The sequence below is a fragment of the Botryllus schlosseri genome, chromosome 9 (assembly GCF_051294905.1).
Source record: "Botryllus schlosseri isolate E-star chromosome 9, Bs_hap1, whole genome shotgun sequence".
Lineage (NCBI taxonomy): Eukaryota > Metazoa > Chordata > Ascidiacea > Stolidobranchia > Styelidae > Botryllus > Botryllus schlosseri.
This window is the reverse complement of record NC_137244.1, coordinates 27,406,560-27,419,228: the sequence shown is the minus strand read 5'-3', so window position 1 is coordinate 27,419,228 and position 12,669 is coordinate 27,406,560. Positions and strand designations below refer to the sequence as shown.

The following is a 12,669-nucleotide window of genomic DNA, read 5'->3' as shown; positions in this document are numbered from 1 at the left end:
CACATAACTCAACTCAATCATTTATTATCATTTACTGCAGAGTGCAGAGACGACATCCAAGTGCACTGTAACTTTATTGATGATCCTCTTATTACGTCACTATATGACCAAAATAAAAACAAATCGAGATTTTTCTGCAGTGGTGTCCGAAAGTCGCCAACGCCAGCGTCTTTGCTGAAATGGAATCCTGACGAAGCGAAAAGTTTAACTCTGTATCAAGTACAGCCGGGCGGAATCGCTCAGATAGATAAGCATTAAGCCATGGCGGAAAGCGACAATGATAATAACCAAACAGACGCGACGCCGCAAGATCATGTTCAACATCATCAACCGTACGTGGTGCTCTTTATATTCGGGTGTTGTGGAGTCGGGGGTAAGTTGGGCAAGGAATCGCCCCTTATCTGTGTATGATTGATGCTTGTAGCTTTTCTATTGCTCACGTCAGCCTGTAAAACATCCTATAAATGTTCAACTCCCCACAAATCCCAATATTTGAAGAGCTTCTTGCTGTTGTTGGGGATACAGAACTTCAATATACAATTGAGTATGGTACCGTAGTACCGTATATTCATATTGAAATGAACCCGAATATTTTCGACTGAAATTCGTTAGTTGCTGACGATTACCCTTGACGAGTGTCAAATTTTGACGCCGGTCTTTCAAGAGTTGTATATTTTCAGCAATCCTCCGAATCCTTCTCCGAAAATGGGCGGATTTTGTTCACGACTTCAAGTATGGCAGCTTGCTAAAGATTCCATACACCGTCTTCCAAATGCTTATCGGCATCATGCTCGCGTTAATTGCTGCCAATGTACCGGTGAAACTTATTCTTTCGACCACTACGGCCTGAGTAGTAATTTTTCTTTGATTCAACTTGACCCGCCTTGAGTGAATTTGTGTATTAGCCCAACCAGGACGGAAAAAAACGCATCGTCAGCCCCCTTAAAATATTAGTATTGGGCCCGCCCATAACTCCCAAACTATTGGAGCGCTTCGCTTTCACAGCTGCTCGACCCCTGACATAATTGTTATCTAAGTGACACCGTGTGTGTGTGTGAAATTTAAAATCCATGTCTGAATTTTATCAAGAATATTAGTAATTGCATGTATTTTTTATCCTTTCTCACATTTACCGATAGAACTAAGGGAAGTGGTGTCTTCGAAAATTTAGGAGAGACATCCTATGTAACATGATTCAAGTCTCGTCTATCAGGATTGTACTACTTGAAAGATAGGCAGCCTCTTTTATCGGTTTGAATTAAGAGTGAAGAAAAATGAGTATATTACGAATGCGAGCCCTTCGATATCACCCAAGAGTTTCGCTTAGCGAGTTAGACCTGACTTGAACTCGATACTGAACAGATAACACTATGCCTTGGACTCGGACTCGAGTCTTAACATTATGACTCAGACTCGATCCATTGCTCCCTGACTTGGACTCGGACTTGACTCGGTGTTAAGTTTAAAATGACTCATCTTGTCTCGAGTCAAAAAGTAAAATTGAAAATGCGAAAATATCACAGCAAGTCCAGCCGTACCTGATCAGCGACATGAACCCAGAAGCCTTTCTGCACATCTTCCTGCCGGTTGTCATATTCGAGTCAGCATACATCATTGACACACATGTTTTCTGGAGGTAAATTGCACAGTAGGACTGTTCCAAAATTACTCTTTTTCCCAATTTTACTGGGTACTTGATGATATTGTTAGGTTGCCTGAAAAAACACTGCAAAGCAAATTTACTATGGTCACTAACGAAGTGCTTCTACTTTTTGAAGACGGTGACTATTTTGACCACCTCTGGGTAGTAATATCATAATTTGATGAAAGAATTTCCCACCGTAAAAACTATTTTTTTCAATTCTAAAATTTTCGACTTTAATAATATTGCTTGTACTGATTCTATGTTATGCATTGTATTTTCAGACAACCTCACAATTTTATGTTTTATCAAATAAATTTCCTCTTCTGATGGCAATACTTCTTCGGGTTGAAATTGAGCCAATTTCTATGGGGCAACCTAACAAATTCATGAAGAAGCCTGTAAAATTTGAGAAAAATGTTATTTTGAACAGCCCATTGTACAGATTGAAGTCGCTGGTATCTGTCAACTCTTATCCCTATCTCCAGATCGATTGGACACGTGGCATTGCTGGCAGCTCCAGGTCTGGTGATTTCTACGATTTTGACTGCATGTCTCTCCTTTATTCTGCCAGAGATCAGAAATATATCGAGTTTCCAGGTAATACGCTGCGGGTAATGGAGTACCTCTCATTATGACGGCATAATGATATGGTTGATGTGAAAAGTTCAAATATGATAGGGTTACCATATTTTGGAATCGTGAAAGGAGGAAACTTTTCCAAAATTCAGAATATCGGAGGGAAATCTTAAATAAATAGTACATTTTTCCCACTTTGTGGTTGGTTGACTAAAAAAAAGGTGAACTTCACCGGCTTCTCTCAGTTCTTGAAATTGCTGCCGGAGAGTTACTTAAGTGCTGATTTACTGAATACTACTCGAATTTTGCCTTATATTTAACCAAAATTCTCAAAAAAGAGGACAAAATCTCAAAAAAGCGGACATTTTCAAAAACCTGAAAAGGAGGACAAATCCCCCTAATGGAGGACGTATGGTAACCCTCAAATACATACCTTTTATGCGACCATAAAGAAAATAATGCCGATTCTACATCACATTAAGGATGCTATAGCATTTTGAGACCATACCTGTATACCTATTTCAATGCATATATTGACAATGCTGTGGGTTGATCCCGACTTGTCATACATGACATATCCACTAACTGTGTAGCATGTCTCGTATGCTGCGATACGATCAATTGAGGTTTCAAGGCTGACACAGTGGATAATATTCTCGAAACTATAATTCTCATATATTAATTTACTCTTGATAGCAAAGAGCATGCAATTTCATTGTTAAAAAGTAGTCTCTCACAACTCGACCCGAATCATTGGAATTAATACTTGATTCAAAATCAAGTACTCAAATCATTGTGCTCAGCCGTACTCGATACATTTCGTAATCAACTGCCAGTTTATCTTCCGTTGATTTCAGACGAGCATCTACATCTCTCTCCTGTTCGGGTCCATAATCAGCGCAACCGATCCCGTCGCCGTTGTGGCTCTGTTGAAAGATCTCGGAAATCAAAAGTATCTGGGCACCATCATAGAAGGAGAAGCTTTGCTGAATGATGGTGCGGCGATTGTCATTTTCAAAATCGTCATGGAGATGCTGATCGCCACGACACCGTACTTTGAGGAGATGACAGGTTTAGGGATTTTCAACCAGACTTGTACAAACGACTGAATTTTCAAAATGTGCAACTGGAACTACTCAATTTTCAAAATCAACAAGTACAACTAGAACTAGAACTACTCGCTTTTTAGATCCACAACTAGAACTAGGCATAATCACTTTTTAAAATACGCTACTAGAACTAAAACTAATCTGTTTCAAAATAGGCAACTAGAAATAGATCTCCTCCTTGCCGCCTCATCCGCGTAAGCGGTGTCTTACAAAAAGCCTAGAAGTGGGCCGTGCTACAAGTCGGCAGTTACGTAATAAAAATGAAGAATATCGGCCTGGTGTAAATGACCATAGTAGTCGACAAACACCATGAATACCTCAAACAAACAAACAAACAAATACCTGTACTCACTTTTAAAAATCCACAACTAGAACTAAACTAGAACTACTCACTTTTTATAATCCGCAACTGGAACTAGGATTTAACTATAACTAGATCTACCCACTTTGCAAAACTTGCAATAAGAACTACAATCAGTCACTTTGCAAAATCCAAAACTAGAACTAGAAAAAAACAGTAGTTAACTAACTAGATGGGTAGAGTTTGTACAAGTCTAACACTGACATTAGATGAGTCACCAAAACTGCGTCTATCTTTTGAAAGGTTTGGACATCTACCTGCTGTGTCAGAATCAGATCATATTCGGACCTCTGCTGGGGTTTGCGATCGCAAAAGTAGCCGGACTCATTCTAGGTTATATCTACAACGACGCACTCGCGGAGATCACGATCACACTCAGCTTCACGTATCTCACTTTCTACTTCGGAGAATGGGTGACGTTTTGAGCAAAGCGAAAATAATGTACGTTTACAAATCTTAAATCTTGTGAATTTTCCAGACTAAAACGTCCGGTGTGCTGGCTGTTGTTGTGTTTGGTCTGGCTCTCGATCGGGCCGCTATCACGCCCACGGTGGACATGTTCTTGCACAGGTGATCGGATGTTATTGCTTGTGCCTAACGGACCTTGTATAATAATTAGAGCAAAATGCCGGCAATCTAATTCTGATCTAATTTGTGAAATGTTTCTGTGCTCCCATTTTTATCCTCATCTTATTTCTGGTTTTCCTGAAGATGCTACAGGAGAGCTGTATCGTGCGAATTTGGTAATTTTAATTCTAATCTAATTTGGAAAAGCTGGAAATTTAATTCTTTAATTTCATCTTATTTCTGGTTTTCCTGAAAAATGCTCCCGGTGTAGCGTATGGCGTGAACCGTGCAAATCTCTGTGTACAGACATTTGCCATACTCGTGCTGATGAGAATGAAGTGACCTTGATTATAGTTGAATTTCTTTCTAATTTCCAAGTTTATGCAAATTCAGTCATTCTAATTCTAATCTAATTTGTAAAAAAGACTAGGTTTAATTCTAATCTAATCTGATTTAGAGAAGTTGAAAATTTCCTAGTCGTCTAACTGAGGTGCCTAATCTGTGCAAATATCTGTCAGGTTCTGGGAAATGCTGGCGTACCTCGCCAACACGCTCATCTTTGTCATTGTGGGGATTCAAGTCGCCAAATATTTGGGCGATATCACGTGGTTTGATGTGGGATACGTTCTTGCAATCTATGTTGGGATCACTATCATTCGGTGAGTAATGACGACGGTTTGCTGCAATATTTCTCAACAATCAGCCTAACTAGAGGTGGTCAAAGTAGTCCTAGTATGTACCAGGGTTGTAACCAAGTCGCAAGGTTCCGAGTCACAAGTCAATTTGACTGTGATAGTTTTGACTCGTGTCAAGTTAAGTCTTTTTTCATTCACCGCCGAGTCAACTTCAAATCCAAGTCAGGGTTTGAAGGTTTGAGTCTGAGTCACAATGTTGAGACTCAAGTCCTTGTCCTATTCATACTGTTCACTTTTCAATTTCGAGTTCACTCCTGTTCATTGTTCAACTCCGTTTGGTTGAAATTTTCCTCACTTTACACAGTTTCTGGTCCAATTTCACAAGCACCAGTAATGACAGACGAAATACCAATCATGTGGTAGAGTAGTATTATTTGAAGTTACAACGAAATGCCTGTCTTGAGTCATATGACCAAGTCGAGTCATGCGCAATGAATTGAAGTCAAGTCAATACACAAATTGCTGCAAGTCGAGTCGAGTCATTTTCTTTACTTTACAAAATGACGCGAAGTCAAGTCGAGTCACCAAACATCACTACTTGCGTCATTACAACCCAGGTTGGTACTCAAGTCATCATCATCATTGGTTTATTAGCAATTTTATCAGTTCAATACACCACAAAAATGCGATACAATGAAAAGACAGGAAGATGTCGAAGCGACAAGGAGTAGTCTATGGAATCTGACACCTACCTTGGCCTAGGCGATGTAAAGAGGAGGCATGCACACTGAATGAAAGTAAAGAAGATAGTATAGAAAAAGAATGCGACAAGAAATAGGGCGGCATGTCATGGGAAGCGAGATCGATAGGTCAGTCGTGGTCCGGTAATCTTGAGGATGGACTGTATTTATTTAGTAGTAATTGCTTGTATTTCGACTTGAATGTGGACATGCTCGTCGACTGTCGGATGGCCGGCGGGATACTGTTCCACACATCAGGTCCGGCATAAGTAGGAGTAGGCTAGAGAAGTAGTGAGATACCGACATAAATTTCTGCTGAAGTATCAGTGGAAGTAGCGAATAGCGATTCCAAGTAAAAAAAGTAAATATTCAATGCCTGGTTTTGCCTGAGATGTTGTTAAGTAGAAGTAGTCTGAAACCGTGGAGGAAGTAGCAATTTCCAAGACACGTCAAGACTATTTCAAGCGGGAGTGTTAATTAAAATATGAAAAATGCTCGAGTAGTTGAAAAAATAGATTTGGTCAAGGGATCATTACTTATGAAATTGAAATATAACTTCACGATCAATGTAAAGTGTCTAGTGCCGTTATAAATTAATGCAATTTTTGAAAATATTTCAGGCAATTCTTATGGCAGTTTCACTTGTAGAAGTAGTCAAACTACTTTCTACGTTTCGAAATTCAAAAATGTTAAAAGCAAGTAGTTTTGCCTTAAAACTTTTCAAGTGGAAGTAGTCTGGAAATGTAACCGCCCGAGTCTTTAGGGAGTAGTGCTTTGAGTACTTTGGAAAAGGTAGAAATGCTTGTTCAGTGACTACCTCTGAACAAGCTTGACTGGGATTTCTGAAATTTCTGTTTCATTGAATCTTTGTTACAGAAAGCATAACTGAAGGCTGTGTTCATGCAGGGCGATCAGCATTCTGTGTTTGTTCCCTGTGATGAAACGTCTCGGGATCGAGATCAACTGGCGCCACGTTCTTGTGATGACGTGGGGCGGTCTTCGGGGAGCCGTCGGACTCACTCTCGCTATTTATTTGTACAGCTACGAACCGTGAGTGAACGATATCGTTTTGTCGCGAGACTTGTAGAAACTGCTGAATTTTGAAAATGTGCAACTAGAACTGGAACTAGAACTGCTCACTTTTCAAAATCCGCAACTTGAACTAGACCTGCTAACTTTTCAATTGTATAACTACAACTAGAACCAGAACGACTCACTTTTCAAAATGGGCAACAAGAGAACTACCCAATTTTCAAAATCAGGGTTGTAATGACTCGAGTCATGACTCGACTCGAGTCACGATTTCCGGATGACTCGACTCGACTCGAGTCATTTTCTCAAAATACGAAATGACTCGACTCGAGTCAATCTGTGTATTGACTCGACTTGGACTCGAGTCATATTGACTCGAGATTCAGACGGCGAAGACCGACATTTCATTGTAGTTTCGAAGCCAACACACTATTGGGGTTTCGTTTGTTGGTACTGGTGCCAGAAACTGCTAAAAGTGAGGAAAATTGATATATTATAAATGCGAACCGTTCAATATCACCAAACAGAGTTAAAAAAGTGGGTTTAGGAAGACTTTAACTGGAAACTGAGCAGTCAACACAATGACTTGGACTCGGACTCGAGCCATATTACCATGGCTCGGACTCGATCCTCTGTTTGCTGACTTGGACTCGGACTTGACTCGGTGGGAATTGAAAATGACTCGACATGACTCGAGTCAAAAATATAAAAGTGAGATTGACTTGTGACTCGGAGCCTTGTGACTTGGTTACAACCCTGTTCAAAATCCACAAATATAACTAGAACTAGAAGTATGCACTTGTCAAAACTCGCAACTGCTCACTTTTCAAAATCCACAGCTAGAACCAGAAAAAAACTAGTCATCAACCAATTATATTGGTAGTTTTTACAAGTCTGTTGTCGCTCATCTGCTGTAGAAATTCGAATAGTCTTTCACTTTCAGACTCTTATCTCCACGCCGCCACCTCCAGTATTTTGAGGATGCCGCTGCGAACTCGACCGATCAGACCTTACTAGCGTACCAACATTCTGGTCAGTCGACTTTCACCACATCTAGGGTGGGGTGAAATGATTACAAGATTCGTCAGTGCTCGAATCTGAATTGAGCATTAATTCTAATATGTCGATTAGTGACAGATGATTTTTTGGAGTACAACATGATACACTCCTTGCCATTTACAGTTAACTTATTAACTTATCAACGAGAATTATAGTTTCGATACTATGTACTGTGGGAGGTAATTAGTTGTATCGCAGCGTACGAAACATGAAACACAAATCTACACACGTTAGTTGATATGAGATATTTGTGAAATAGGTATTAGGGTTGTTCAAAAAAAACTTTTTTTTCCAAATCTCATTCGCCTAGTGACTAAATCGTCAGGTTGTCCAAGAAAACGATGCACACCAAATTTGACTCAATTCCAACCAGTCAAGGCCGTGCAATCTTGAATTGAAATTTTTAATTTATTAAAAAAAATTAAAAAAAATAATTCTCAAATTTTTTTGTCAACCCCATGAAATTGTTGAGCTGTCTTCAAAGACGATGCAAAACAAATTTGAGTCAATTCCGACTTGTAGAAGCGGAGTTATTCGCGTTTTTCGTTGATAATTGTCGGAATATCCTTGATCCAGGGATTATCAACGAAAAACTCCAATAGTTCCGCTTCTACTAGTCGGAATTGACTCAAATTTGTTTTGCATCATCTTTGAAGACAGCTCAACAATTTCATGGGGTTGACAGAAAAATTTGAGAATTTTTTTTTTAATTTTTTTTAATAAATTAAAAATTTCAATTCAAGATTGCACGGCCTTGACTGGTTGGAATTGAGTCAAATTTGGTGTGCATCGTTTTCTTGGACAACCTGACGATTTAGTCAGTAGGCGAGTGAGATTTGGAAAAAAAAGTTTTTTTTGAACAACCCTAATAGGTATGCTCGAAAAGATGTCATGGAATCTTTACTATGTTGAAGAAGTGGAAAATATTCCTTGTGGTGGTATATATATCATCGATACCATGATAATAGTGATATTCGAATGCTCTACCCTAACGATGACTCGTCAAAATCTCACACATTTTGTTTCTTATCAGGTGTGGATTTTCAACCCATCTTTGAAAAGGTGAGTTTTTTGTACTGTAGCTTATGAGCCGTATTTTTCACGAATCTCTGCTCTCAGATTTTGATCCACACGGCGGGTGTCGTGTTTCTCACTTTGCTGATCAACGCGTCAACTATCGAAGCTGTTCTCGGATGGCTAGGTCAGTTATAGACTTGGACAACTAGATCATTCTTTTTGTCAAGTCGAACTCAATATAGACGCAATATATAATTCTAATCTTATTTGGAAAAACTGTGGAGCTCTTATTCTAATTGTAACCTAATTTGGAAAAGCTGAAAGTTTTCTAGTTTTCTACTCTGGTCAATTGCTGGACTCGACCATCTGTTCGAGTGAGACGAACCTTCCGTTCACTTTCAGGGATGCTGGAAGTGACGACGGCCCAGCGCTTGACCATGCTGAACGCCGTGAACCGAATTCAACAGGATATCAAACGATCGATATCGGTGCTGAAGTACGACCGATTTTTGGCGGACGCTCGCTGGCCTATCGTTCAGGATATGACGGCTATTACCTATCCTTACAAGGAGTGGGTGAGTCCCATTGCCAGAGTCAGGCATATCTTGAACCAGGGTGGTAATGACTCGTGTCGCGATTTTTTGGTGGGTCGACTTTATTCAAGTCATTTTTTCGAATGCGTAAAATAGCTCGACTCGAGTCAATTTTTGTATTGACTCGACTTGTACTCGAGTCATTGTATGTGACTCGAACCAAGTCACATGACTCGACCCTCTGATTGATGACTTGGACTCGAACTTGACTCGGCGGCGAATTGAAAATGACTCGACTTGCCTCGAGTCGAAACTATAAAAGTGAAAACGACTTGTGACTCGGAACCTTGTGACTTGGTTACAACCCGGTCTAGAACTCTAGCCCAGTGGTCAGACTTGTACAAAGTAGTTGACGGCCAATTAACTACTGGTTATAAAGTTGCGGATTTTGGAAAGGGAGTCATTGTTTTAGTTTTAGTTGCAAGTTTTGAAAAGTAAGTAGTTCTCATTCTTGTTGTACAAACTTCTTGGATTTTCAAAACGCGCAGGCCTGTTAGTGATTTTTAACAGGAGTACACACGGACCCCTGGCGTTTGCTTGAGGTCAAGACACACCTTACCGGCACTCGGATAATTAGAAAAGTTTCAGCCAGATGCCATATCGGTTTATTGGTGTTTATCGGATTTATTGGCATTGGCTCAAAATTCTGATATCGGTTCTGCTCTACCTATAGCTAGAGATAAACCAATTCTCAAATTCTGAAATCTTGAAACCGAAAGCATTTTTTCCCAAATCTCAGACGGGAAAAGCAATCGTGGGGTGGCAGAACAAAACATCTCCGGGAGTGGAAGAGATTTCCGAGCTTGAGAACGACAATTTCAAGAGTTTGTTCGAGGAAGCTCGACTTAGAATGATCAAAGCTCTCAAGGTAGGATCCTATCACTGTGTCGTCCAGATTAGGACAGCTGGAAAATTTTCAGCTTATCAAAATTGCATTAGAATTAGAATGATGGATACTCACTTTTTCAAATTAGAATAAAATTAGAAATATAGCTGCTTGTTTTTTTCCAAATTTGATTTGAGTCAAACATACACATTTTCTTCAAATTAGATTAAATTGGAACCATAGCAAGGTCTTTTCCAAATTAGATTAGAATCAGTTTTAATCCAATGATAGTTCATTCGCATAAGCATGAGTACGGCAAATGTCTGTATAGCAAGCTTTTTGCACTATACAGTTCTGTAGCGTTTTCAGGAAAACCACAAATTAGATTACCTATTAGAATACGGTATCAGTCTAATTAAACAACTAATTCGTTTCAATAAACAACTACAATTACCTAGTCGACCCAGTCTGCCCAATCCCTATTCTCTGTGCAGATGTCATACTGGAGGCAATACACGAACGGCATGCTGTCGGACCAGGAAGCTCGTGTCTTGGTCGCTGCTGCTGATACTGCCACAGATCGACCCGGGGAGTGAGTTTCCAAATTAAATCAGAACTGGTATCAACGGGAATTTAGATTAGACTTGAAAAAGAGAGCGTAAAAATATTTCACAAATTAGATTACGGGCAATTCGATCTAATTCTTACCAGTCTGCTCACACCCCTGTTTTTAGATTCATCAACATTGAGACAATTCGGAAAACGTGGCGTGTCCGAGGCTATCTGCGTTGGTTGAGATCTAAATTAGAAGATGTGCAGTACGGAAAAAAGAACAAGGATATTCAATCGCCCGGGTTTGTCGTCAGTCATGTTGGGTCTGGGCACAATGATTTGAGTACTCAAATCTGAATCGAGTAATAATTATAATGATACGAGTCGAATAGTGAGATGATTTTTGAGTGCTGAAAATATACGCTCCTTGCTGCTGAGAGTTAATTTATCAACAAGAATTTGATTTTCGACACTATTTTACACTGGAAGGCTGTAAACCTGGATTAGTCGTATCACAGCATGGAAACATGTAGTCCAAAGCTATGTTACTGGAAATCACATATCAGAGAAGTTGCGACCGCACCACAGCATTGTCACAAAGTGCAATGAAATAGGCATGATTGAAAAAATACAAAATTATCTTTAATGTGATGTAAGGTACATATATGAATTTTCCACATCTTTCATGCCGTTATGATGACTTAATGAGGAATGCTTGAAGCCTCAGGGTTGTAACCAAGTCACAAGCCTCCAAGTCACAATTCAGTTTCACAACCGAGTCAAAGTCAGCGAGCAGAGTGTCGAGTCCGAGTCATGGTATTATGACTCGAGTCCAAGTCATTGTGTTGACTGCTCAGTTTCCAGTTAAAGTCTTGTTAAGCCCACTTTTTATAACTCTGTTCACATTTATAATATACTAATCTTACTCACTTTTAACAGTGTCTGGTCGCATTTTCAAGTACCAGTACCAATAGACGAAATCCCAATAGTGTGGTGACTTAACTATGCTTCGGAATTACAATAAAATGTCGGTCTTGGCCGTCTGAGTCTCGAGTCATATGATTTGGTTCGAGTCATGCGCAATGACTCACGTCCAAGTCGAGTCAATACACATAATGACTCGAGTCGAGTCATTTTCGTATTTTGTAAAAATGACTCGAGTCAAGTCGAGTCATTACAACCCTGCTAATACTCAATTCAGTATCAAATCACTTGGGTACTCGATTTTGCTCCACCCTAGCCCTGTGCTGTCGTAAAAATAAAATTATCTTATACAAACCGCAGAAACAACCGTCACATCAAAAGATTGTTCCGTCTGGTGACTTCAAACTATTTTGAGATCGCGATGCAGATTATCATTGTCATCAACATTGTGCCGATCCTCATGGATTTTCTTATTGATGAAACGTATGATAATGCAGACAGTTGGTTCATCGGGTTACAGGTAAGTGAATCTTCCCTCTTCGTCTGTCACGTTTTAACGAGAGCTACATTATATCGCCGATAATATCAAACAAATATCAGAGGTGAAAAATTATCGCAAACTTTCATGACGTCACAACATGGTGGTAGGGAGTCAGAAAACCATAATCTGTGAATTTGGCTCAATTCCAACCAGTAGAGGTGAAGTTATTGGAGTGGAAAAGAGGGAGAGAGATATGGTATTCTTTCTCGCCTGCACCATCGAGATGCTTTGACGACGGAGATGCGATACGGCCTTTATAGTAAGGTCATCTAGTCTGCTCCCCCGGTTTTTTTCTCCTCCATGCTATCCGTGATTGCTGAGCGCCTAGCAGGATAGCTGCGGATACCAGTTTTCGAGTCTTTGGTCTGACCCGGCCGGGGATTGAACCCACGACCTACCGATCGAGAAGCCGCACGCACAACCATTACACTATCTCGCTCGGTAAAATTTTGGATTTGAATAAAACGTGGAAAATTCCTAAATTATTATCAT

General features: G+C 39.9%; 2 protein-coding genes across 3 annotated transcripts in view; one reads left to right on the top strand and one right to left on the bottom strand.

The window, feature by feature from the left end:
• LOC145445899 (lipoxygenase homology domain-containing protein 1-like) overlaps positions 1-12,669 on the bottom strand; it is a 251,303-nt gene that overhangs the window by 195,331 nt on the left and 43,303 nt on the right. The window lies entirely within an intron of this gene.
• The window catches only part of LOC145446131 (sperm-specific sodium:proton exchanger-like), a 20,979-nt gene continuing 8,442 nt past the window's right edge, over positions 133-12,669 (top strand). Inside the window, exons 1-17 of one of the 2 annotated variants that reach the window (XM_080324355.1) lie at positions 133-373; positions 681-817; positions 1,524-1,636; positions 2,131-2,242; positions 3,079-3,292; positions 3,935-4,104; positions 4,170-4,261; positions 4,777-4,917; positions 6,540-6,683; positions 7,609-7,697; positions 8,758-8,786; positions 8,844-8,925; positions 9,144-9,316; positions 10,074-10,202; positions 10,655-10,752; positions 10,895-11,014; positions 11,997-12,156. In XM_080324355.1, coding sequence (XP_080180481.1) covers positions 262-373; positions 681-817; positions 1,524-1,636; positions 2,131-2,242; positions 3,079-3,292; positions 3,935-4,104; positions 4,170-4,261; positions 4,777-4,917; positions 6,540-6,683; positions 7,609-7,697; positions 8,758-8,786; positions 8,844-8,925; positions 9,144-9,316; positions 10,074-10,202; positions 10,655-10,752; positions 10,895-11,014; positions 11,997-12,156 — 2,115 coding nt within the window. In that variant the 5' untranslated portion in view covers positions 133-261. Of the gene's footprint in view, positions 374-680; positions 818-1,523; positions 1,637-2,130; positions 2,243-3,078; positions 3,293-3,934; positions 4,105-4,169; positions 4,262-4,776; positions 4,918-6,539; positions 6,684-7,608; positions 7,698-8,757; positions 8,787-8,814; positions 8,926-9,143; positions 9,317-10,073; positions 10,203-10,654; positions 10,753-10,894; positions 11,015-11,996; positions 12,157-12,669 lie in introns of both variants that reach the window. The other variant, XM_080324354.1, reaches the window with a different exon arrangement.